Below are 26666 nucleotides of genomic sequence, written 5' to 3'. Positions count from 1 at the left end.
TCAGCAAGCCTTCAGTTAATTATCATTCAGTAGTTATCAAAAAATTATTCCCATATTTCTTACATATGGAGAAAAACTTATTAAATACCAACTACAGTAGTTTACTTTTTGCTAGTAACACCATTTACTTTTTCCGTGTTTCATTTCATATAATCAAAAACTGACTTGGTGATATGCTAACCTTTTCACTTTTGGTGAAATCATGGTGGTGATTGAGGGGCTGAGGAGTGCTGCCAAGACCTAGCTTTTCTCGTAAGAGGAGGAAGTGTCTTGTTCTCTCAACTTGAGTCAAGCGTGTGATCTTTTCTAGTTCCCACTGGTGTTCAAAAATGAGAGAATCACCCCGTGGTCTCCAGCCATGAAGATTCTCTTCGCCCCTAACGTAAGTAGAGCTCGTGTCCAGCACCCGTCGCTGTCTTCTTTGCAAGCCTGAGAAGTTAATTATTTATTTGTTTACTGTCTTCACTGTAAGACTAAAAATGCCATCACTTATTAACTGATTTAAAGAATAGACCTGAGTATGTATATACCAGACACAATATCCACAATTTTTATCAATGAAGCCTTTGCTAACAACTTGGTACATATGAAGAGAGCTGGTCACAGGTCATTAGGTGTATGTTTGCAAACTCATGCCCCACTAGTCTTGGGTCACAAACAAAGACGTGTAAAAGCATCAAGCATCTAAGTACTACTCAAGCAGATTCAGGATATTATATTGATTGAAGGTGGTGGCAAGAGGATCAGTGTTTACAAATATTTAGTTCAAATTAAATTATAATCTAACTTCATACAATGACACTATAACAGCTACATCAATGTTTTATATTTTACTTGAGCATGCATATGTAATGCTAGTCTTAGTAAATTGTTGTAAATGTAATATTTATCTGTTAAAGTAAAAGTTATCAAACAATATTTATATGTACTTAAGGAACGTGAATGCACAAAATTACAGTAGTGTTAACCATCAGTAAGTAAACCATGACTGGCAGTGGAGATATATTTGTAGTCTAACTACAAAAAAAGGACGTGCATTAAAAAACTTGTGCAAACTAATAATTTATCCTAAGGTCTAAAAAAATTATATTTGCTTTTAATCTATACACAGTATTTACAGCTTTGTTCCTTCACATCAATAAATTCCTTGAAAAGCTTTTGCTTACAGGGTTGTATCACTTATTTAATGCAATTACAAACAATTTGCACTTTAGGGAATGTTCTCACTATTGTCTTTCAAGGTCTAGCATTCTCGTTTTGCTCCTATACACTAAATTCTCTCTAACTCTCTCTTTTATCCCAGTTCTCATATCTGCAACATCATTTGCTACCTCACAGCTTCTATATATTTTTCTTCTATATTACTTTTTATATAACAATGACCCCCAGAACACCCTCCAAGTACACTCCCCCTACAGGTATATAAAAATATAATAGCATTATTTAAATTATTTCCCTCAAATAACTTGAATTATAGACTGGTCCATCTTTCTACATCCACATACCACTGCTAGAGGTGAAGGAAAAGAGGTGTATATTAACTTGCAATAATTTTTCAAGAAACCCGCAGTTTTTGTGTGCCACACTGGGAAATGACTGCTATGCAAAAGATATATTCATGTAGCATATAGAGTCCATGATATAAAAATGTGCATATAGAAATAAAGTAAAAACAGCAGCATAAATATATTAAATAGTTAATCTAGAGATCAAAGTGACTAGGTAGTTGTACCTTCTTCTCTTGAAAATAATTTTTAAATCTACTGAGAGCAGGTATTATCTGCACTTGGAAACATTGTTCTTCTCCAGCGACAAACTTCCTAATACAATAAACACAATTCCTTTTCTCATTTCCTAATATTTGTCTTCCTTCTGGTTACATTTGCTCTTCATATATCTGAGAAACGTTTAATGGAAGAACAAAGAACACACAATGACACTGGCAAGAGTGTGTCCTACTATGAAGTGAAGACTCTGCCTTATACAGATATATATATATGGCAAAAAGGGAGCATACAGGCAAATTCTTTATATGACTGACATTTTGACACAAGATTTAATAGTAAGCAGTGGAATGCCATGAAGAGCATTTAAGTACAAAGGCATGTTGATGTGAATTCTGCTAGAGAACTAAGCCTTAAAATATTCATATATTAGGAAAATAACACTGAATGGTGGGCAATTGAGTGTATATGTTTTGACAGAATTTTGTCAAGGAAGGCTAATAAGGACTGGAATACTTTCCTTACTTCTGCTTTTATTCTATTGTCTCCACTTTTACTTTTTCCATAGCATATATGTGATGGGGAATCCTTATCAAGTATCTCTGTCTTTATTTCAACAGCAGTAGAAATAATACTAAAATTTGTTAGAAATACACAGACTTTGTTTTAAATAAATTATATATATATAAAAACATAAAAAATAATATAAAGAAAAATGAACCATCCACAATATCTATATTATCTGTGCTCACTTTCCCACCAGAAATGGGTTGTATCGCCCCTAAAAAAAGTCCCTTATCCAGCTGCAGTACTAGAGCATATCAACTTCATTCATTGCACCTACTAATGTGTTTATCCCTATAGTTGCTCTCATCCTTACTTGTTTCTGGTACACAATCCACACATTCTCCACCTTTTCCTACAAAAGCGACTTTCTTTAAAAAGCTTATTCACTACACCTGTTCGGCCACTTTTGTTGTCTGTTCCTTAACCCTTTCAGGGTTGGTGCCGTACTAATATTGCTTGCGAGCCAGGGTTGGTGCCGTACTAGTACGCGTAAATTTTAGTGCCTTCAAGTCTAGCGTAAGCTGGTAGGTCTACATATGAAAGAATGGGTCTGTGTGGTCATTGTGCCAAGTATAAAAAAAATCCTGCAACACACAGTGCATAATGAGAAAAAAAAAAAACTGTGTTTTTGGTTTACAACAGAGACTTTGCAGTGTATTTTTGTATGGTATTTATGGTTGTATTCTTGTTTTCTTGGTCTCATTTGATAGAATGGAAGATATATTACAGAAATAAAAGATGATTTTGATTGGTATCATGATGACAAGTACCTTGAAATTGAGCTCAAAGCAGCGAAAATGTTCGATTTTTGCCAATGTCCAAGAGTAAACAAATCACGCCACGCATCCAATACACGTCAACTGGTGAGCCTAATATTCTTTCATAAGTGCGCTGATATTATTTATACCGTTTTTACTATGATGCAGTTGTATACATAACAGTAAATCTTCTATTTTTTGTGAGAATAAAAGTTCAAAATGGAAAGCAAAAAGTAATGTAAGAGGGGCATGGAGACATGACTAATGAGCAGATAAAATGTTATTTTAGTGCCAGGAATGTTTGTCTTGTTTATTCTGGACACTATTTTGAAACCGGCATCTTTTGAAATTTGTGTGAAATTGGCCAAATTGCCAATTTCTGACTATTTTATTTTTTTTTTTTTTTTTTTATTATCACACCGGCCGATTCCCACCAAGGCAGGGTGGCCCGAAAAAGAAAAACTTTCACCATCATTCACTCCATCACTGTCTTGCCAGAAGGGTGCTTTACACTACAGTTTTTAAACTGCAACATTAACACCCCTCCTTCAGAGTGCAGGCACTGTACTTCCCCTCTCCAGGACTCAAGTCCGGCCTGCCGGTTTCCCTGAATCCCTTCATAAATGTTACTTTGCTCACACTCCAACAGCACGTCAAGTATTAAAAACCATTTGTCTCCATTCACTCCTATCAAACACGCTCACGCATGCCTGCTGGAAGTCCAAGCCCCTCGCACACAAAACCTCCTTTACCCCCTCCCTCCAACCCTTCCTAGGCCGACCCCTACCCCGCCTTCCTTCCACTACAGACTGATACACTCTTGAAGTCATTCTGTTTCGCTCCATTCTCTCTACATGTCCGAACCACCTCAACAACCCTTCCTCAGCCCTCTGGACAACAGTTTTGGTAATCCCGCACCTCCTCCTAACTTCCAAACTACGAATTCTCTGCATTATATTCACACCACACATTGCCCTCAGACATGACATCTCCACTGCCTCCAGCCTTCTCCTCGCTGCAACATTCATCACCCACGCTTCACACCCATATAAGAGCGTTGGTAAAACTATACTCTCATACATTCCCCTCTTTGCCTCCAAGGACAAAGTTCTTTGTCTCCACAGACTCCTAAGTGCACCACTCACTCTTTTTCCCTCATCAATTCTATGATTCACCTCATCTTTCATAGACCCATCCGCTGACACGTCCACTCCCAAATATCTGAATACGTTCACCTCCTCCATACTCTCTCCCTCCAATCTGATATTCAATCTTTCATCACCTAATCTTTTTGTTATCCTCATAACCTTACTCTTTCCTGTATTCACCTTTAATTTTCTTCTTTTGCACACCCTACCAAATTCATCCACCAATCTCTGCAACTTCTCTTCAGAATCTCCCAAGAGCACAGTGTCATCAGCAAAGAGCAGCTGTGACAACTCCCACTTTGTGTGTGATTCTTTATCTTTTAACTCCACGCCTCTTGCCAAGACCCTCGCATTTACTTCTCTTACAACCCCATCTATAAATATATTAAACAACCACGGTGACATCACACATCCTTGTCTAAGGCCTACTTTTACTGGGAAAAAATTTCCCTCTTTCCTACATACTCTAACTTGAGCCTCACTATCCTCGTAAAAACTCTTCACTGCTTTCAGTAACCTACCTCCTACACCATACACTTGCAACATCTGCCACATTGCCCCCCTATCCACCCTGTCATACGCCTTTTCCAAATCCATAAATGCCACAAAGACCTCTTTAGCCTTATCTAAATACTGTTCACTTATATGTTTCACTGTAAACACCTGGTCCACACACCCCCTACCTTTCCTAAAGCCTCCTTGTTCATCTGCTATCCTATTCTCCGTCTTACTCTTAATTCTTTCAATTATAACTCTACCATACACTTTACCAGGTACACTCAACAGACTTATCCCCCTATAATTTTTGCACTCTCTTTTTTCCCCTTTGCCTTTATACAAAGGAACTATGCATGCTCTCTGCCAATCCCTAGGTACCTTACCCTCTTCCATACATTTATTAAACAATTGCACCAACCACTCCAAAACTATATCCCCACCTGCTTTTAACATTTCTATCTTTATCCCATCAATCCCGGCTGCCTTACCCCCTTTCATTTTACCTACTGCCTCACGAACTTCCCTCACACTCACAACTGGCTCTTCCTCACTCCTACAAGATGTTATTCCTCCTTGCCCTATACACGAAATCACAGCTTCCCTATCTTCATCAACATTTAACAATTCCTCAAAATATTCCTTCCATCTTCCCAATACCTCTAACTCTCCATTTAATAACTCTCCTCTCCTATTTTTAACTGACAAATCCATTTGTTCTCTAGGCTTTCTTAACTTGTTAATCTCACTCCAAAACTTTTTCTTATTTTCAACAAAATTTGTTGATAACATCTCACCCACTCTCTCATTTGCTCTCTTTTTACATTGCTTCACCACTCTCTTAACCTCTCTCTTTTTCTCCATATACTCTTCCCTCCTTGCATCACTTCTACTTTGTAAAAACTTCTCATATGCTAACTTTTTCTCCCTTACTACTCTCTTTACATCATCATTCCACCAATCGCTCCTCTTCCCTCCTGCACCCACTTTCCTGTAACCACAAACTTCTGCTGAACACTCTAACACTACATTTTTAAACCTACCCCATACCTCTTCGACCCCATTGCCTATGCTCTCATTAGCCCATCTATCCTCCAATAGCTGTTTATATCTTACCCTAACTGCCTCCTCTTTTAGTTTATAAACCTTCACCTCTCTCTTCCCTGATGCTTCTATTCTCCTTGTATCCCATCTACCTTTTACTCTCAGTGTAGCTACAACTAGAAAGTGATCTGATATATCTGTGGCCCCTCTATAAACATGTACATCCTGAAGTCTACTCAACAGTCTTTTATCTACCAATACATAATCCAACAAACTACTGTCATTTCGCCCTACATCATATCGTGTATACTTATTTATCCTCTTTTTCTTAAAATATGTATTACCTATAACTAAACCCCTTTCTATACAAAGTTCAATCAAAGGGCTCCCATTATCATTTACACCTGGCACCCCAAACTTACCTACCACACCCTCTCTAAAAGTTTCTCCTACTTTAGCATTCAAGTCCCCTACCACAATTACTCTCTCACTTGGTTCAAAGGCTCCTATACATTCACTTAACATCTCCCAAAATCTCTCTCTCTCCTCTGCATTCCTCTCTTCTCCAGGTGCATACACACTTATTATGACCCACTTCTCGCATCCAACCTTTACTTTAATCCACATAATTCTTGAATTTACACATTCATATTCTCTTTTCTCCTTCCATAACTGATCATTTAACATTACTGCTACCCCTTCCTTTGCTCTAACTCTCTCAGATACTCCAGATTTAATCCCATTTATTTCCCCCCACTGAAACTCTCCTACCCCCTTCAGCTTTGTTTCGCTTAGGGCCAGGACATCCAACTTGTGTAGTTGAAATCAGTAAATGGGCTTAAGAAATCGTAATGACACGATTGCAAATAAACCATACCCCCGGCCGGGATTGAACCCGCGGTCATAGAGTCTCAAAACTCCAGCCCGTCGCGCTAGCCACTAGACCAGCTAGCCACAATAAGATTCATCCAACTAGGTATATTTCTACACCATAGGAAAGTTAGCACAGGCACCTCTGTGACCACAAATGCAAGTTTTTACAGACGAATCTCCAGCTAGCGTGGCCGTGACGAACTCTAGCTCAAGTCCCTTCACTGCCGTCAACATGACTTAAGAAATCGTAATGACACGATTGCAAATAAACCATACCCCCGGCCGGGATTGAACCCGCGGTCATAGAGTCTCAAAACTCCAGCCCGTCGCGCTAGCCACTAGACCAGCTAGCCACAATAAGATTCATCCAACTAGGTATATTTCTACACCATAGGAAAGTTAGCACAGGCACCTCTGTGACCACAAATGCAAGTTTTTACAGACGAATCTCCAGCTAGCGTGGCCGTGACGAACTCTAGCTCAAGTCCCTTCACTGCCGTCAACATGACTTAAGAAATCGTAATGACACGATTGCAAATAAACCATACCCCCGGCCGGGATTGAACCCGCGGTCATAGAGTCTCAAAACTCCAGCCCGTCGCGCTAGCCACTAGACCAGCTAGCCACAATAAGATTCATCCAACTAGGTATATTTCTACACCATAGGAAAGTTAGCACAGGCACCTCTGTGACCACAAATGCAAGTTTTTACAGACGAATCTCCAGCTAGCGTGGCCGTAGAAATATACCTAGTTGGATGAATCTTATTGTGGCTAGCTGGTCTAGTGGCTAGCGCGACGGGCTGGAGTTTTGAGACTCTATGACCGCGGGTTCAATCCCGGCCGGGGGTATGGTTTATTTGCAATCGTGTCATTACGATTTCTTAAGTCATGTTGACGGCAGTGAAGGGACTTGAGCTAGAGTTCGTCACGGCCACGCTAGCTGGAGATTCGTCTGTAAAAACTTGCATTTGTGGTCACAGAGGTGCCTGTGCTAACTTTCCTATGGTGTAGAAATATACCTAGTTGGATGAATCTTATTGTGGCTAGCTGGTCTAGTGGCTAGCGCGACGGGCTGGAGTTTTGAGACTCTATGACCGCGGGTTCAATCCCGGCCGGGGGTATGGTTTATTTGCAATCGTGTCATTACGATTTCTTAAGTCATGTTGACGGCAGTGAAGGGACTTGAGCTAGAGTTCGTCACGGCCACGCTAGCTGGAGATTCGTCTGTAAAAACTTGCATTTGTGGTCACAGAGGTGCCTGTGCTAACTTTCCTATGGTGTAGAAATATACCTAGTTGGATGAATCTTATTGTGGCTAGCTGGTCTAGTGGCTAGCGCGACGGGCTGGAGTTTTGAGACTCTATGACCGCGGGTTCAATCCCGGCCGGGGGTATGGTTTATTTGCAATCGTGTCATTACGATTTCTTAAGTCATGTTGACGGCAGTGAAGGGACTTGAGCTAGAGTTCGTCACGGCCACGCTAGCTGGAGATTCGTCTGTAAAAACTTGCATTTGTGGTCACAGAGGTGCCTGTGCTAACTTTCCTATGGTGTAGAAATATACCTAGTTGGATGAATCTTATTGTGGCTAGCTGGTCTAGTGGCTAGCGCGACGGGCTGGAGTTTTGAGACTCTATGACCGTGGGTTCAATCCCGGCCGGGGGTATGGTTCAGTAAATGGGCATTGGCTTAAGCCAGTGGGAGAATTGGACCTGCCTCACATGAGCCAGTAGGCCTGCTGCAGTGTTCCTTCTTTCTTTTGTTCTTGTACTCAATCGATAAAACAAATGGAGTTCTAGCGAAATAGCTATGATTTTAGTAGACTGGAACATTGGAATTGGCTAAAAATAGCTTCACAAGAGCATAATTCGATAAGTTTCCCCATCAAATTTCATACTTTTGGTGTCATTACGATTGGAAAAAGATTCTCTATCATTTCACAAGAAAAAATCATTTTTCTTTTTCTAAAAATTTTTCGACCCTGAGAACAAGTTTGGGAAGGCCTCTCGACCCTGAAAGGGTTAACCTGTAGTCTATACAATACATCTTATAGCTTAACTATTTCTTCCACTGACAATCATTAAACAAAATCTGATAGTTATTAACTGAATGTTATTTATTAAATGTTAGGTTAATAACAATATTACAAAACAAGAAAAATTTCTCACTAGTTAACCCCTATAATACTATTTTTTCCTCTTTGTAACCTAACATTTATTTAGCATTATTGTTAATTCTGTATAATTAAGATTCCATTAAATCAACAACGGATAAATGTGTAACTTTTGTATAAGGTTTTCTTCTGTAATACAATAGGCATGATAAGTTTTGATATATGCTGCTGCAGACACATTTAGCTCTCTAAATAACATATTGGAGAGCATTACATAACTAGTGTATAAGAAAGCAATGACCTGAGTTAAATTATATATGCTACAAAACAATAGCAAACTGAGCTGTTCAAATAATTTTCTCAACAGCATCTTATTTTCAATGAACTGACAAATGTTCAGAGTAAAAGAAATAAAATTATTTATCAACAGGAGGTAGGCAAGCAGCAAAGCAGCGTACCGTAGCTGGAGAAGCAGTGGTGGTTGCAGGGTGGCCCAGTCATAGATACAGCCGCCCTCCCACCCCCCTAATCCCACAAGGAAATATGGGAAGGTTTTCCAATACCAGGCTTCTGGGCAGGTTGGGTGGCCCTTGACCACCTCTCTACATCTGTTAGGACTAAACCACAAACCTGGGCTACCTGCTTCAGCTGCGCGCTTTAGTACTGTCTCATAAACGCCGCATATCCTGTTAGCCTCTGCATTCTTGTATGAGCCACTGAAGATATGACGTAGAGAACGGGGGATAGTTCGAGAGTCTCGGCCATAAACAACCATGCATAGGTCTTTGGTGATTATGGCTGGCTGTGCATTGTTTTCAAGCTGCCAAAATAAAATGATATCATATGTTACATACATGGACAATGTAAAATATGTAGTTACTTACCTACATATGAATGTGATAAATGTATGTAGTCCTGCAGTCGTCTCATGCTCATCACTAATAACAAAAAAGTGATAAAGTGAAAACATTTTTTCCACAATATTAAAATGATGCAAGATATCCACTGTACATGTACGGTTGATCTGTTAGACGAGTTATACTCATAATCTCACGTACAATGTGCACTCGCTTCACAACTCAAATCTTCATCATGGTCTGATTCTTGGGGCTGCATTCATAAGGCACCACACATCCCTCTCTGCTATTTGTTTCTTTTTCTATTACAATTTTCCCTATTGTATACGTTAATATTTTTGGTATAAGAAAATACGTCAGTGAACTGTTTAACTAATCAGTAAAATAATTTTGAAACTCAACAACTGTTAAAGTTGCTTGTGAATGTATAGTGTTGGTAGTTACCAGGTTTTCCAATAACTGCGTATACTTTAGTTGAAATGTATGAAGAGTTAAATTAACTGAATATTGTTACTACTTCAAGAATAATTAATAAATCCTGCACAAATATGCATTTATAAATGTTTACAATTTAATTGTATTATATAATTGTGTAATGTATCAATGATGCTGTACAAGTAAGAACTGCAAAAACAATCACACATGACAAGAGAGATTGTCAGTTGTAATAAAACAAGATACATATAGTACAAAGCTCTGGTAGAGTGCAAAATAGATAAGCATGTGGAGTTACAGAGTACAAGCTGTAGTCAGCACACACACAGTGGTGCTTGAAGCAGTGTGGCTGCACAGGACAAATATTAATGGCACACTGAGTGTTTTATTCCAATAAAATAGTACATATTACGTACTGTATATACATTTTTGAAAAAAAAAAATTATACTGTAGAGTATACAGCACATACTTTCATGCAATAATGTGTGTGGTAGCCCTGGTATAAGAATTAAGATATATCAATTTGCTTGTAAAGTTTCTATTGTCATTACATTTGTATCCTAAAATTTCCTCTGAAATAATGTTCTATAACTTTATACAAAAATGTATTAGCAAAATAATTATTCTTTCAAAAATTAAACCTTCTTAAGGCTGTTTTTATGTTCACATTCAATGTGGAAATAATCATGCATTTTAACCTCCCATATCAGCAGCAATGTTACAGTGACATACTGTACATACCTCTAAATAAGCTGATATTGTCATATATACATGTTCTCCTGGAGGTGTTACACGGTTCAGCATGATGGAGTTGTGAAGAGAGGAGTCCCAAGCAGCTTCAAATCGGAAGAGTGTGCGGTCTTCTCCAGGGTATTCTAAGTATTCTCCCGGGAACAGACCCAGAGACAAGACTGAGGCATCATTATTATCATCCTCACTTTCTGGAGTTGTGCGTATACGACCTGTAAACAATAACATAGGATTGGTGAGTAGAATGTGCCTAGCATGAGCAAGTCTACTACAGTACTCATTTATTATGTTTATTAAATGTTTATCAAACTTTTTCATTGTTATTTTTGTTTTCAGTACTTTTTCTAAGTTTCAGCTAGAATATATTTTGCATCAAAACCAGATGACCCCCTTTTAAAGTTGACTTTTATATGAGATGCATTAAAAGTTAAGATTTTTTTTTTTTTTTTGCAAAGTCAGGATTTACCATATAAGATACGTACCCTAGTATATATGGCACTGTATACACTAGAGTTTATATGGTGCCATACATTTACATTGTCTTTCATAGTCATTTGATTTTTCTACTTTTAACATAATGTAATTACAAAATTTGTAGTTACTTGATACTGTAAACCATCAGTGACAGTTTACACTCATGTATGTAGGCAATGTGATGATATCTTACACTAAATATCTTACACTGAAAATGTAACAATGATACTAAATTTCAAGTCAAATATCAATTTTAACCTATGGTAGACTTGTATTTATAGTAGACTGTCAATTTTTCACTGACATGTTAAGATTTACTTTATGTCATTGTATCATATTTAGAATACATCCTTACTTACTAAGAGCAATAGATAATGGTGGAGTTTTTACAGATACCCTAAAGCTTTTCATATAAGACATATATGTTAAGTTCATTATTAATTCAAGAAAAAAATTAAATTTGATTACTAACAGACATTCAGATTTTTTATTTATTTAAGGACTGGCTTTTTATATTACGTACCAACAACAAGCTCTCGCACATCACGCCATATCAGATCATGAGAAGGTTCATGTACAATGGTAATGCGAATACGGCGTTGGATACCCTGATGCAAGAGGAAGAGTCCTCGGCATGGCAGATCATCCCCGTGTTCAACCACTGCTGGAACATATTCTCCACTCTGTGCTGTTGTCAAAAAAATGGATCCACTCTAGTATATAATTTCACTTGCATGTTGAAACAGTTTATTTAGAAAGAAATACAGAGATACAGTAAGAATCATCATGTAGTAGACCAACTCTGTGCAGAGAATTACCTATTTGTAGTTATGGAAATAAATCTATTAGTGCTGTCTCAACTTTATTATATTATTTATTATACATATTTTCTAAGTTTCCAGTGGGTTTGGCCTGTACAATACCAGATGATTATAATCTGTCACAGTCTGCACTAATAACACAGTCTAGTAATAAGTTAAAATAACCAGAACCAGTTAAAAATATGAAATAATATAGCCAAAAAGCAAAGGAAAAAATAACAAACATAATAACAAAATTGTAATTATTATTATTTATTAAACATGAACTCGACCGTTTTTTTTTTTTTTAACTCAACAGCCGTCTCCCAAGAATGCAGGGTAACCCACAGACGAGAACACAGTCAATATCATTTATTTAACTGCCATCTTTCCAGAAGTGTACTATTGATTTCACAATTCAGATTACCCACCGACTGCAGCATCCCCACCTTCAGAGTAAAGGCGCTGCCCTTCCCAACTCCAGGACTCAAGTCCAGCTAACCAATTTCTGTGAATTCCTTCATAAATATTACCTTGTTCACACTCCAACAGTAATCTATTAAAACCACTTGTCTCCATTCACTACTATCTAACACACTGAATACTCAAGCCCCTAAAATTCAAAGCCTCTTTTACCCCCTCCTTCCGATCATTCTTGGGATTACCACTAACCCTCCTACTTTCCTACCTGTCCCTCTCCATTCTCTCTACATGCCCAAACCACCTCAAAAAACCCTCTTCAGCCCTCTGAAGTACACTCATGGTACTCCACATCTCTATACATACATATAAAAGAGTATGCAAAACATAAATGCATTTTGTGAAAATGTGCTGAGAGGAAACTATTTGTTTTTATTACTGTTTTTGCAATTATAGCAACTGCAGATTGCTATTGGTAAGTCATTAATTAGATCCAAAGTCCCACTGTTGTAAGTGCTGAACATCATAAATCAGAGACCTACTGTAAAGTGTCCAAGGTCAAAAGCAAAACATAAAAATAGTTAAAGCTTACCTAGTTCGCAGATCTCGAACCAGACGAGAAGATCATGTCGAGCATGTACATGTGAGGTAGAAGGACTCTGTACAACACCAAACTTGGGTGACCGTATTGGCTGACTGATGGGGATGGCGGGAGGCTGCATCCTCTTCGGTGGAGCTCGAGAGCTGCCGGGAGGTACCATGCCAGGGGGTAAGCTGAAGAACCACCACACAGCAAAGATCCAGCCATAAAACATCCATATCAGCAGTGGCATCACACCATCAAAGCAGCCAGGAAAGGTGAAGAGAAGACAACACAGCAGCCCACATTAGAGTGGCATGCAGGAAAAATAAGTGGGAAGGAAATAAACACACTCAAGGCAGTAAAAGTCTAACATAAAGAAAAAAATCTTGTTTTTATAATAGTGGGCACCATTAAAGATACAATAACACCCTCTTGGCAAGATACAGTCTTGGTATCAACAGGAAAGCCAATTTGGAAAAAAGAAAAGAAAGAAATATTTATAAAAAATATAATTCACATTTGCTGATTAATTTAGGGATATTTAGTATTAAAATGCATTTTTTTAACACAACAGCTGTCTCCCACCAAGGCAGGGTGACCCAAAAGAAAGAAAAACCCAAAAAGAAATAAAAAACTTTCATTATTAGTCAACACTGTCACCATCACTCATACATAATCACTGTCTTTGCAGAGGTGCCCAGATACGACAGTTTAGATACTCGCTCCAAACTGTCAACATCCCAAACCCCTCCTTTAAAGTGCAGGCACTATACTTCCCATTTCCAGGACTCAAGTCTGGTTAACCGGTTTCCCCGAATCCCTTCACAAAATATTACCCTGCTCATACTCCAACAGCTCGTCAGGTCCCAAAAACCATTTGTCTGCATTATTTAACATAAAAAGCATATTAATATAATAAAAAGGTAAAAATGACTCAACTGCTGAACTATTTACTATACAACAAAGGAGTCTTAATACTGTATGCAGTGAAGTTCCACTTATCTACAAACTAATGAACCATAACTCTCAAGTATACTCTCCTGTGCTCATTTTGCTTTTTTTAGAAAACATTTAATCTTCCAGTATCATAGTGCATCTTAAACCATTTATATAAATCCAGAAACCAAGAAAAAATTAAAAGCACACACTTTTCTATGGAGCTCTGAATACAGTACACGGTCAGTGCAGCTTTCTAGTTGCTTTGGCAGCAGAGATTTTGTAAGGTTGGTTGGTGGTCAGTTGGTCTCTTGTCTGTCTGTCTGTCTGTCTCTCTGTCATTCATTTAGTCAAGTCAGTAAATCCATTCTTTCTTTTCTTGTCAACAGGAAGTGGATGGTACTTGTGATCTTGTCAGCAGCATGTGGATGGCACTGGTGATCTTGTCAGTATCATGTGGATAATACTAGTGGTCTTGTCAGTACCATGTGGATGGTACTGGTGGTCTTGTCAGTACCAGTTGTCACATGTACCAGTACACTCGGTTGTGGCACAGTCTCTTCAGTGTTATCACTATCAATATGCTTTTGTTTCCTACTTCAATTTTGTTTACTAACACTCAAACTGTAACTCTTATGTTCTCTATGTTCCTCTTGTTGACAATGTGTTCATCTTTATTACTAGCATCAGAAGCAATACGTGGATACTTGAGGTGTCTGGATACTTGAGATTTGTGGAGTGTATGTATTTTGCTCCAGTATTCATAAATATATAAAGACTTCTGACAAAAAATCATGCATCTTTAGAGGAGTAAAAGCACAAAAATAAGCACTATTAAATACTCAATACACTATTAAATACAAAAATTTATTAAAAGAGTGGGCCACTGCATCACTTACACAACAATGCTTATTCACACATACATACTATCATTTATTAAAACTTAAACAGATATATGATAAGTGGTTGAGTGTGAGTAGGACCTGCCTAGTGTACAGTAGTATGGGACAATGTAGTACTCCTCAATCCTTATGTTAAGAGTGTATGTGAAGGCAGAGGTACTGTACAGAGGAAATATTCTGAGTTTATAAAAGTTGATCATAAACAGGAGGTGAAGGAATATGATTTGTTAGGTGAAGGGAAGTACAGAGGATGTGGGTAAAGCTGAAAGCAAATTAAAATGGGGTTACGCAATTGGAAAGGATGGGAGATATAGTTTTGGAATGGTAGGTGCATTTATATACTGTACCTTAAAAGATGAAATATACATATGGACTAGCTTAAGGCACACATATTTTCTTTATGTAAGAGGAATAGGAACAACAGTTAGTGCAGGAATTACAGAGGAATAAGTCTGTTGAGTATACCAGATACAAGCTATGTAAGAATTTTTACATGAGATAGAAAGTATGATTGCAGAGGAAGAAAAGATTTAGAAAGAAAGGGATGCATAAATAAGTGCTTGCATTAGAGTACTCAGATAAGGAAACTGAGCTTTTTGCTGCAATTATGGATTTCAAAAATGCCTGTTGAAGAATAAATAGACAAGGGATGTGGCTGGTGCTGAAACTGAATGGAAAAGATAGTAGGTTGCAATACCCTTAACCATATATTCACAAATAAAGAGGATCTGGTATGAAACACAATGATACTGAGTACAGCAAACTCAAGATTACAACCCAACTGAAGATCAGACCTGCATACACACTAGACTTGAGAAACCCAACACAAAATCATGAGGGTGTATTAAAAAAAATCAACTTAAAAAATACACTAACTGGGATCAAATAAATCATGGCTTTACTGAAATATTTAAACCAGTGCTGGATACTATGAGATCAATGGCACTAGAAATGTGCTCCAGACTCAATACCATTAAGAAAACAAGAAGTTAAGAAGTAAGTTGGAAAGAGATGCTCCGTATACAAGCAAAGATGAATCAATGAACTTCTCAAAGCCTTTACACTTTCTCAAGAGCAAAAAAGAAATGCTGGTAAGTGATGAAAAATTGAGGTAATGCATCATACAGAGACCAGGAGTGACAGATTGAGCAAAAAAGCCATTAATGAAATTGAAAGCAACCCATTACAATGAAATATACAAAAAACTAAGTCACAATATGACTGTGTTCAGTTAGCTATTAATTAAACTAAAGACCGTCATTCCAAATGAATGATTCATGAATGTTACCGAAAACTCTGCCAACATCTAAAAACTTCAGATATAATACTGACATTACTCAACTCCGAAGAAGTCTCTCATAGACCCACTCATGTCCTAGACCCACACTCTTTGAATTCCATGTTAATAAAATTTGCAAAAATAGCTATTATCCACCTTAAATATACCATGGTGATGGAGTCTGGACACAGGAATCCTCCCATAATTATTAAAACCCCAATGGCTTTGCTACTCCACAAAGGTAGTAGCAAAGCCATTGTAAAACAACTAGAGATGAATAGCAAATTATTAAAATTGCTGAAAGTTTTAAGGATGATGATTTGTAAACAAATGGCATCACAACAAGTGCACAACCCAAGGCAACACGGATTTAGAGCAGTTCACTCCTGCCTCTCACAATTACTGATCTATTAGAACATGGTCTATATCTATGCACTGGAAGGCAAATAAAATGAAGGTGTAGTAAACACAGATTCTGCAAAAGTCTTTGATACGTAAGTGCAATCATTGTGGAATAGCACAAAGTGTTTGTAACAGGAATAACTGAAAAAGTGAGGAAATAGATTTTTAAATTTCTAAAATAATGGATGTTATAGAAAAATTTAATAATTAAAAATTAGAACGGAGTGTAAAACAGCAGCAGCAGGGTTACCGTAAACACAGCAAAATTGACAGCCTGGATACTAGAATCTTCAAAACATGAGCTGCCAAGAAAATCACAATACCCTTGAAGTTGCTTGTTCTCTCTAGTCTAGAATACTGCTGCACACCAAGGGCCCATTTTCAGGTAGGTAAAATTGCAGAACCAGTGAACGTAGAGATGTTGCAAAAATACATATAAGGAAGAGCAAAGGTGCAATAAGTGTGTATAGCAAGAATTAACTCTACAAGTGTAAGGGACCAAGACTTTTCAACAACCTCCCTCCATACATAAGGAGAACTACCAATAGACCCCTAGTTGTCTTCAAGAGGGATAAGGATAATTTCCTACAGTCAGTTCCTTATCAGCCAGGCTGTGATGCCTACATTGGACTGTGTGCAGCTTGCACCAACAATTGGGTTGATCAGGTCATCAACCAGGAGGCCTGATTTGGACCAAGCTACAAAAGCAGTGATTTCCAAACTGGTCTTTAAATAACTTTCATGTAAGGGTTTGTAGGAAAGAAGGGAAATATTGTCCAATAAAAGTGAGGTTTAGATATGGAGGTTTGATGTCATCTTGATTATTTAGTGTGTTATAGAATTGTAAAATAAGTAAATGCTAGTGTTGCTGGGAAAGGTGCAGGCATAGAAGGTAATTAATTTGATATAAAATTTACATACAGTATTATAATATACCTTAATCCTGCCAATGTCTCTAAATTTAGTATAAATTCAGTTAGAATTATTACTATACATTCAGTTGTACCAAATACACACTTGGGTTGTTTAGTAAAAAGATTCTTGCCAAATAAAGCCAGCCAGAAGGTTCAACATCAATATTTTATTCTGTAGCTAACTGGAATTCATTTACAGAAGCAACTATTTTTAGTTACTAATCATAATGAAATTACAAATTGCTTCAGCAATGATTTTCTGCAACTTTCGATGTTACTAGTAAACAAAAAGCAAAGACTCACAAGTGGGTAGCGTCTTGGCGAGCATCACGATGTAGTGGGTGTTGTTGATAATGACCAAATACTTCAAACACAATGGGCTGTGTTTTGATGTATTCTAGGAATGCTCGAGTAACTGTGACTGTAATCTAAAAATATACATTTGTGTATGAGACTGAAATTAATATTATATAAGTACTCATTAAACTGAGTAAAATAAATATATATATATATATATATATATATATATATATATATATATATATATATATATATATATATATATATATATATATATATATATATATATATATATATATATATATATATATATATATATATATATATATATATATATATGCACACACACACACACACACACACAGTAGTATCTTGCTACTCGAACAGCTCTTAACTCAAAGAATTCAGTATTAGAACACTTTGTTCGGTAAGAAAATCGCTTGGTAGTCGACCATTTGCTCAGCATTTGACCAAACAAACACGACCTGCCAGAACTTCACTGTAAACTATTTCGTGTTTCTTCACATTTTTTGGTGTTTTTTTATATTACATGTATTTGTATAAATAAGTCACCATGGGGACTAAGAAGATTAGTGATAATAGCCAATCAAAGAGAAAACTTGTTAGAGTCACAATAGTACCAATCTGTTCAGTACTCGAACAGATTGGCACTTAAACATCCTTCTGGAATGAATTAAGTTCGAGTACCGAGGTACTACTGTATATGTAGTACATTTTTTAACACATCAGCCGTCTCCCACCAAGGCAGAGTGACCCAGAAAAGAAGAAACGAAAGTTTTTCTTCTCTTTACACTTAGCACAGTAATTTATACAAGGGAAGGCATGCCAATACTCCAGTTCTGATGCCCCGCCCAATTGCAAATATCCCCACCCCTCCTTCAAGAGTGCAGGCACTGATATGCTCAACAGGCTTATTTCCCTATAAATTTTACACTATCTTTTGTTCCCCATGCCTTTATACACAGGAACTATGCATGCTCTCTGCTAATCCCTAGGCACCTTCCACTCTTTCATACAGTTATTGAATAAAAGTACCAACTGCTCCACAACTATATCCCCACCTGCTTTTAAAATCTCTCTCTTGATACCATCAATCCCAGCTGCTTTACCCCATTTCAAGTTACCCACTGCCTCATGCACCTTTTCCATACACATTTGGCTTCCTCATTCCTAAAGGATGTTATACTTCCCTGGGCAATGCATGAAATCATATACTCTACCCTCCTTATATCACTTCTGCTTTGTAAAAACCTCTTATATGTTAACTTTCTTCCTTATCACTCCCTTTACCTCATCATTCGACTATTCGCTCCTCTTCCCTCCGGCACTCACCTTCTCACATCCACAAACTTCTGCTACACACAATAACACTGCATACTTTAATCTACCCTATACCTCCTAATTACCTACACTCTCACTAGCCTATATTTCTCCCAATAGTTGCTTATATCTTACCCCTAATACCTCCTCCTTTAATTTATAAACTTTCAGATATTTGGGAGTGGACTTGTTAACGGGTGGGGTCTATGAAAGATGAGGTGAACCATAGAATTGAAGACTGAAAAGAGGAAGGCATTGAGGCATTTTTGGAGACAAAGAATGTTATCCACTGATGTGAGTATAGTGATACCAATATTCTTATATAGGTATGAAACATGGGTTGTGAATGTTGCAGCAAGAACGAGGCTGGAGGCAGTGATGTAGTGTCTGAGGACAATGTATGGTGTAAATATTACGAAGAGAATTTGTAGTATGGAAATTAGGTGTGGAGTTACTAAAAGTATATTCAGAAGACTGAGGAGGAGCTGTAAAAGTGGTTTGGTCATTTAGAGAGGATGGAGCAAAATAGGATGATACCTGGGCACCTCGGGAAAGACAGTGATTATGTGTGAATGATGGTGAAAGTGTTTCTTTCTTTTTTGGGCCACCCTGCCTCGGTGGGAGACAGCCAGAGTGCTGAAAAAAAATTATGTTAACACAATACAGTGGAACCTCAAATTTCGAACGTATCACTTACCGAACGTTTCAAAAATAGAACCCTTTTTTCGAGCCAACTTTGTTCCTATTATCGAATGCACCCCTATTTTCGGAGCGCCGGGTACCGGACCTGTCCGCCAGCCCGCTCTGTCTGCATCCCCGCGCAGGCGCAGTGAGCCAGTCTGGCTTTGTTTATGCTTGAGTGAACACTAACCTGGGCTCTCATTCAAACATTCTATGATTATTTCATCGTGTTTAGTGCTTGTGGGACTTTGAAATAAGTTATCATGGGCCCAAAGAAACTTGCTAGTGGTACCCCTGTGGTAAAGAGAGTGAGAAACACCATAGATGTGAAGAAGGAAATAATACAGAAGTATGAGAGTGATGTGAGACTTGTGAGCTTGCCAGAATGTATGGGAAAAACAAGTCGACCATCGGTTCTATCCTGGCAAAGAAAGAACAAATCAAGGAAGCTGATGTTGCGAAAGGTGTTAATATGCTAACCAAAAAAAGACCACAAATAGTTGAAGAGGTTGAGAAATTGTTGCTGGTGTGGATCAAGGATAAAGAGATGGCAGGTGATGGGGTTTCAGAGACGATTATTTGCAAAAAGGCAAGGAAGTTGCATGCCGATCTGGTATAGAAAACTCCTGGAACCAGTTCAGTGACAGAACCATGTCCCATTTTAGGGAAATGTTAAAGAGGCGCCAGAAACAGAGGACTGTGGACAGTTATTTTGTGAGACAGGGTCCAGTGACTCTCATCTGGTCCTAGTGGCATTAAAATACAGAGAAGGGAAGTAACTCCAGAGAGGGCTTTACCTGAAGTCCTCATGGAGGGGAATTCTCCTTCCAAACACTAACCCCAACTCCCTCTCTCCTCTTCCCTATCTTCCAGATGCCATCACCAATCTTCAATAAAGGTAAGTAAAAATGTTATTTTATATTTATTTACATAATTGAACACTATAGTATTTGTTGTGTGTATGTAAAACTGTAATTAATCTCTATAAAATGTATTTTTTTTTGTGAATATTTTTTGGGTTTCTGAAACGGATTAATTGTATTTCCATTACTTCTTATGGGAAATATTGCTTCGATTTTCAGACTTTTCGAATTTAGAACTAGCTCCTGGAATGGATTAAGTTCGATATTTGAGGTTCCACTGTATATGCAAGCTAATTAGAAATTGCACTAAACTTATTTACTTTCATGAGTTCAAGATCACATTAAATTAAAAATCACAAACAGTTTAGTATGGCAATAATACTCCCATCACCAGTAGGTACTTACATTTTGTACATGATAGAAACCAAGTGGTGGTCCTTTTCCAGTATTTTTTATTGGTTCAGTTGAGAAGGCTTCATCATGTCGATGGAGGAAGCTAATACAAAATACACTCACATTAGCATTTAGCTCTGAAAATAAATACCTGTACTTACAGCCGACTATATAAGCTATAGATATGTCAGCACAAACAAATTTTCATTGCTCCAGTCTATATTATATAATTCATGATAATAAAATTATATATAACTCACTTAAACTGACAGAATATGTCAGCATATTCTGTAGACACATCGAAGGCTTGAAGAACAGTGACTCGGAAAGTAAATTCTTGTCCAATACGAAGGTGAGATGGAAGGTCATCATCTTTTCCGCTTTCACAGGAACTAATACTACTGTCGCCTCTACCACTATCTACTTCACAAACCTCGTCTGCAAAATTATCACACGATTATTATTAAAAGAGCAGTCAAAATTATTGTATGACAATAGCTGCAACATTACTGTCAAGAGATGCAAAATTATCACATTATACAGTGGACCCCCGGTATTCGATGGCATCGGTATTCGATAAATCCGGTATTCGATGCATTATATCGCAAAAAATTTTCCTCAGTATTCGATTGAAAACCCGGTATTCGATACGATTCGTACGAGACCTGTCCACATGTGGCCTGAACTGCCCCTTGTGTGCCAGTGTTTACAAGCCAGCCAGTGTGCGCGCATCTAAGGATACATTCGGTACATTCCATATTATCCATATTATCACTGTGTTTGGTGCTTGTTTCTGCAAAATAAGTCACCATGGGCCCCAAGAAAGCTTCTAGTGCCAACCCTGTGGTAAAAAGGGTGAGAATTAGTATGGAAATTAAGAAAGATTGTGAAGGGTTTGGGGCTAACCCTGAGAAGCCTATACCAGTTGTGGAATACATTGTGCCTACTTCAAAAATTAAGGAAATGTGTGCACAGTGGGTTGAGGTGCAAACCTTTATGGATGAAAATCACCCTAACACAGCTATTACAATGACAATGTTGTGGCCCATTTTAGACAAATCGTAAAGGAACGGGAGGTACAGAGCTCTATGGACAGATTTGTTGTGCGACAGAGGTCCAGTGACTCTCAAGCTGGTCCTAGTGGCATTAAAAGAAGAAGGGAAGTAACCCCGGAAAAGGACTTGCTACCTCAAGTCCTAATGGAAGGGGATTCCCCTTCTAAACACTAACACCTCTCCCCTCCTCCCATCCCATCAATCATCACCAGATCTTCATTAAAGGTAAGTGTCAATTATTTTATTGTTATTGTAATTATTCTATTGCATTAAACTTAATATTTCATGTAGTAAATTTTTTTTTTCATACTTTTGGGTGTCTTGCACGGATTAATTTGATTTCCATTATTTCTTATGAGGAAAATTGATTCGGTTTTCGATATTATCGGTATTCAATGAGCTCTCAGGAACGGATTAATATCGAATACCAGGGGTCTACTGTATTCAAGAGAGCTGCAAAATTACCATAACATTATCACTAAGCACTGGAAGATTAAAACAATACAAATATACTGTATTAAAAGGCTTCACAACTATGGCATATCAATTAACAATCACTGCAGTGTGTTTATTTTGGAGTGTCAAATAAACTGTAATGAAGAATTTTAACAATTAACAAGCTCCCTAAAGTAAAGTATGGCAAGTAAAGCAAAAATAGCCCCACAAAAATAATTATAGGACTTTAATATAATATGGGGACAGAGTGAAACACAGGCATGTTATAAAAATGACTGACATGATAAAAAAAAAACTGATATTCCCCACTTCACAAAGGTGGCAGTAAAGCACTCATAGAAAAAACTACAGATCCATAGCAATGACATCTCACAATATAAAAATCTCTGATAAAGTACAGTACTAAGAAGTAAAGTTGCAAAACACAATGGAACCAAAATATTTAAACAATCTATGGCAACAAAGGTTTAGAGCAGGATGCTCCTACCTCTTACAACTGCTAGACCACTGCTACATGACTCTGGAAGCACTGGAAGACAAACAAAATGCAGACAGTAAACTTAGACTTCATAAAAGCCTTCAACAAGTGTGATCAGTTTGTAACAGCCCACACAAAAAAAAAAGTGTCTGCAGAAGGAATAACTGAAATAGTGGCCAGATGGTTCTGTTATTTTTTTTTTTTAACAAACTGGACCCAAAGAGTAATAGTGTATAGTCAACAGAGTAAAATTTAAGTCCTACACAGTGAAAGTCTTGTACCTCAAGGCACAGTATCCACTCCAATATTGTCTCATTATATCTGACAAAAGCATCAATCACAGCACTGTATTATTCTTCGCAGATAATACTAGAATTTGTATGAGAGCAGCATCCAATGAAGACACAATGAACCTCATAACCAATATAAAAAAAGTATTTCAGTGAATCACACAGGAAACCATATATATTTTTCACTGAAGAATAATTTCAGATTCTATATTGTACTATAAAATGAAGACATAAAACTGAAAGAGATATGTAAGGGAGATTGTGATAACAATGCTGAAAGATCTTGCATTCAGAGAAAGCAATAATATTACTATCACAACTACAAGATAAATGATAAGATGGATAACAATAACTTATAAAAAAAAAAACTTGTCATGTTAGAGATGATACCTTTTGTCACCCGTACTCTCCAGACTAAAATACTAAACCCTCTATTTAATGGACTAACAAGGGAGAATGGATGGCCAGTAATGATGGCTGTGGTGGATAGTAATGAGATTGTTTTGGTTTTATTGTAACAATAAACTTCAAAGTTTCTGAATTAAGTGACCCAACGAATGTTGCTCCGTATTTCCTGAAATGAGTCCGTTAAATCGAGGGTTCACTACTTTTGAACCCTAACAGTCCCATTTAAGCCTGAGAGAATTAAAGATATGAAGATTGTAGAGAAATTTCACTACATGAATCTGTCCAAACACTTTAAATATTGGGAAAGAATAAATTTCTTCAAGGTGTAGAATGTTAGAGAGATGAAAAGTGGTATCTCACCTATTCATAACAATTGTTAATATATGTCAAAACCATAGAACTTATTTATAGAAATAATTCTTATGGGCTAATGAGAGCATAGGCAATGGGGTCGAAGAGGTATGGGGTAGGTTTAAAAATGTAGTGTTAGAGTGTTCAGCAGAAGTTTGTGGTTACAGGAAAGTGGGTGCAGGAGGGAAGAGGAGCGATTGGTGGAATGATGATGTAAAGAGAGTAGTAAGGGAGAAAAAGTTAGCATATGAGAAGTTTTTACAAAGTAGAAGTGATGCAAGGAGGGAAGAGTATATGGAGAAAAAGAGAGAAGTTAAGAGAGTGGTGAAGCAATGTAAAAAGAGAGCAAATGAGAGAGTGGGTGAGATGTTATCAACAAATTTTGTTGAAAATAAGAAAAAGTTTTGGAGTGAGATTAACAAGTTAAGAAAGCCTAGAGAACAAATGGATTTGTCAGTTAAAAATAGGAGAGGAGAGTTATTAAATGGAGAGTTAGAGGTATTGGGAAGATGGAAGGAATATTTTGAGGAATTGTTAAATGTTGATGAAGATAGGGAAGCTGTGATTTCGTGTATAGGGCAAGGAGGAATAACATCTTGTAGGAGTGAGGAAGAGCCAGTTGTGAGTGTGGGGGAAGTTCGTGAGGCAGTAGGTAAAATGAAAGGGGGTAAGGCAGCCGGGATTGATGGGATAAAGATAGAAATGTTAAAAGCAGGTGGGGATATAGTTTTGGAGTGGTTGGTGCAATTATTTAATAAATGTATGGAAGAGGGTAAGGTACCTAGGGATTGGCAGAGAGCATGCATAGTTCCTTTGTATAAAGGCAAAGGGGATAAAAGAGAGTGCAAAAATTATAGGGGGATAAGTCTGTTGAGTGTACCTGGTAAAGTGTATGGTAGAGTTATAATTGAAAGAATTAAGAGTAAGACGGAGAATAGGATAGCAGATGAACAAGGAGGCTTTAGGAAAGGTAGGGGGTGTGTGGACCAGGTGTTTACAGTGAAACATATAAGTGAACAGTATTTAGATAAGGCTAAAGAGGTCTTTGTGGCATTTATGGATTTGGAAAAGGCGTATGACAGGGTGGATAGGGGGGCAATGTGGCAGATGTTGCAAGTGTATGGTGTAGGAGGTAGGTTACTGAAAGCAGTGAAGAGTTTTTACGAGGATAGTGAGGCTCAAGTTAGAGTATGTAGGAAAGAGGGAAATTTTTTCCCAGTAAAAGTAGGCCTTAGACAAGGATGTGTGATGTCACCTTGGTTGTTTAATATATTTATAGATGGGGTTGTAAGAGAAGTAAATGCGAGGGTCTTGGCAAGAGGCGTGGAGTTAAAAGATAAAGAATCACACACAAAGTGGGAGTTGTCACAGCTGCTCTTTGCTGATGACACTGTGCTCTTGGGAGATTCTGAAGAGAAGTTGCAGAGATTGGTGGATGAATTTGGTAGGGTGTGCAAAAGAAGAAAATTAAAGGTGAATACAGGAAAGAGTAAGGTTATGAGGATAACAAAAAGATTAGGTGATGAAAGATTGAATATCAGATTGGAGGGAGAGAGTATGGAGGAGGTGAATTATCTGCCAATCACAAAGAAAGTCCTAAAAGAAATTTTCTAAATTAACTTTCCTCACTGAATGATAACAAATGCAGGTTCAAGGTGTACAAGACTAGCCTGCCCACCTAATTTACCATATTGTTGACATAAATATGGTATGACATACCAAAAGCATCATCAGAAGTCTCAGTTTAACACTGGGAAGAGAAATTTGATTAGAGAAAGTTGCAAGAGTATGATACTGGAAGAGAAGAGGGAATCAGTTTGAGGGAGAAGAGAAAAAGAGCTTGGTGGGAGGATGGGGGAGGAAAAAAGAAAGCTTGACTGGCAGGGAGGTCAGTTGGTTGAGAAGAAAACAAATAAAAAAGCAAAAAATTTAATTGGGAAGAGGTAGAGAGGTTAACAGGTAAAATTATTTAGCGGAGGGAAAAAATAATTTGGCTACGAAAAAGTTTTGGGGATGGATGCTTTGAGGGGTGGAGCGTTTGGTAGAGGAAATACTTAGTGGGGGAAAGTGTGTTTAGGGGTATGTTAGGTGGGGGAGGGGGAATGCTCAGTGAGGGGTGTGTTTAGTGGTGAAGGGGATGGAGCTTGAAGGATGGAGGATGGAACTTATTTTCTAGCTCACCTGTGTACTGCACTAAACAAACAAGTCAGAGGTGACATGGTAAAACAACTTAAAATGAAAATTATACATTATGACATCAGCTTAAAGCTTGGCAAACAATTTAAATAATTCTTAAATAAGAGATATTACAGGATCATGATTTACAAATGGGAGACTCGAGGGACCGGTTCCTAATCTGCAGATCAAAATACTGTAACCCTTTATAGGGGTGAGATACCTGGTTGAGTGTAAAACAGCCTCAATGAAAAGCTGGGGAGCAGCAAGTACATTTTGGGATAACTCACTATTTATAAAGGTTTTTCAATGCCCTCCTTAAATAACTGTAGGAAATAACTAGGCAAGTTCCTGCTAACTTTTTCTGATCAGCCAACTTGTGATGCTTATAATGGAGTC

General features: G+C 37.6%; 1 protein-coding gene across 12 annotated transcripts in view; it reads right to left on the bottom strand.

Annotated features, from left to right (window-relative positions):
* unc-104 (kinesin family member unc-104) overlaps positions 1-26666 on the bottom strand; it is a 187863-nt gene that overhangs the window by 13659 nt on the left and 147538 nt on the right. For 7 of the 12 annotated variants that reach the window (XM_053773868.2, XM_053773867.2, XM_053773869.2 and 4 more), the window contains 8 exons: positions 21315-21492; positions 21067-21157; positions 17780-17904; positions 13053-13234; positions 11764-11928; positions 10758-10978; positions 9354-9543; positions 182-429 (listed from right to left, as the gene is read on the bottom strand). In XM_053773868.2, the coding sequence (XP_053629843.2) occupies positions 182-429; positions 9354-9543; positions 10758-10978; positions 11764-11928; positions 13053-13234; positions 17780-17904; positions 21067-21157; positions 21315-21492 (1400 nt within the window). The remainder of the gene's footprint in view (positions 1-181; positions 430-9353; positions 9544-10757; positions 10979-11763; positions 11929-13052; positions 13235-17779; positions 17905-21066; positions 21158-21314; positions 21493-26666) is intronic. The other 5 variants (XM_053773873.2, XM_053773877.2, XM_053773874.2 and 2 more) reach the window with 3 other exon arrangements.

Source organism: Cherax quadricarinatus, chromosome 7, assembly GCF_038502225.1.
Source record: "Cherax quadricarinatus isolate ZL_2023a chromosome 7, ASM3850222v1, whole genome shotgun sequence".
Classification (NCBI taxonomy): domain Eukaryota; kingdom Metazoa; phylum Arthropoda; class Malacostraca; order Decapoda; family Parastacidae; genus Cherax; species Cherax quadricarinatus.
This window is presented reverse-complemented; position numbering and strand designations above follow the sequence as displayed.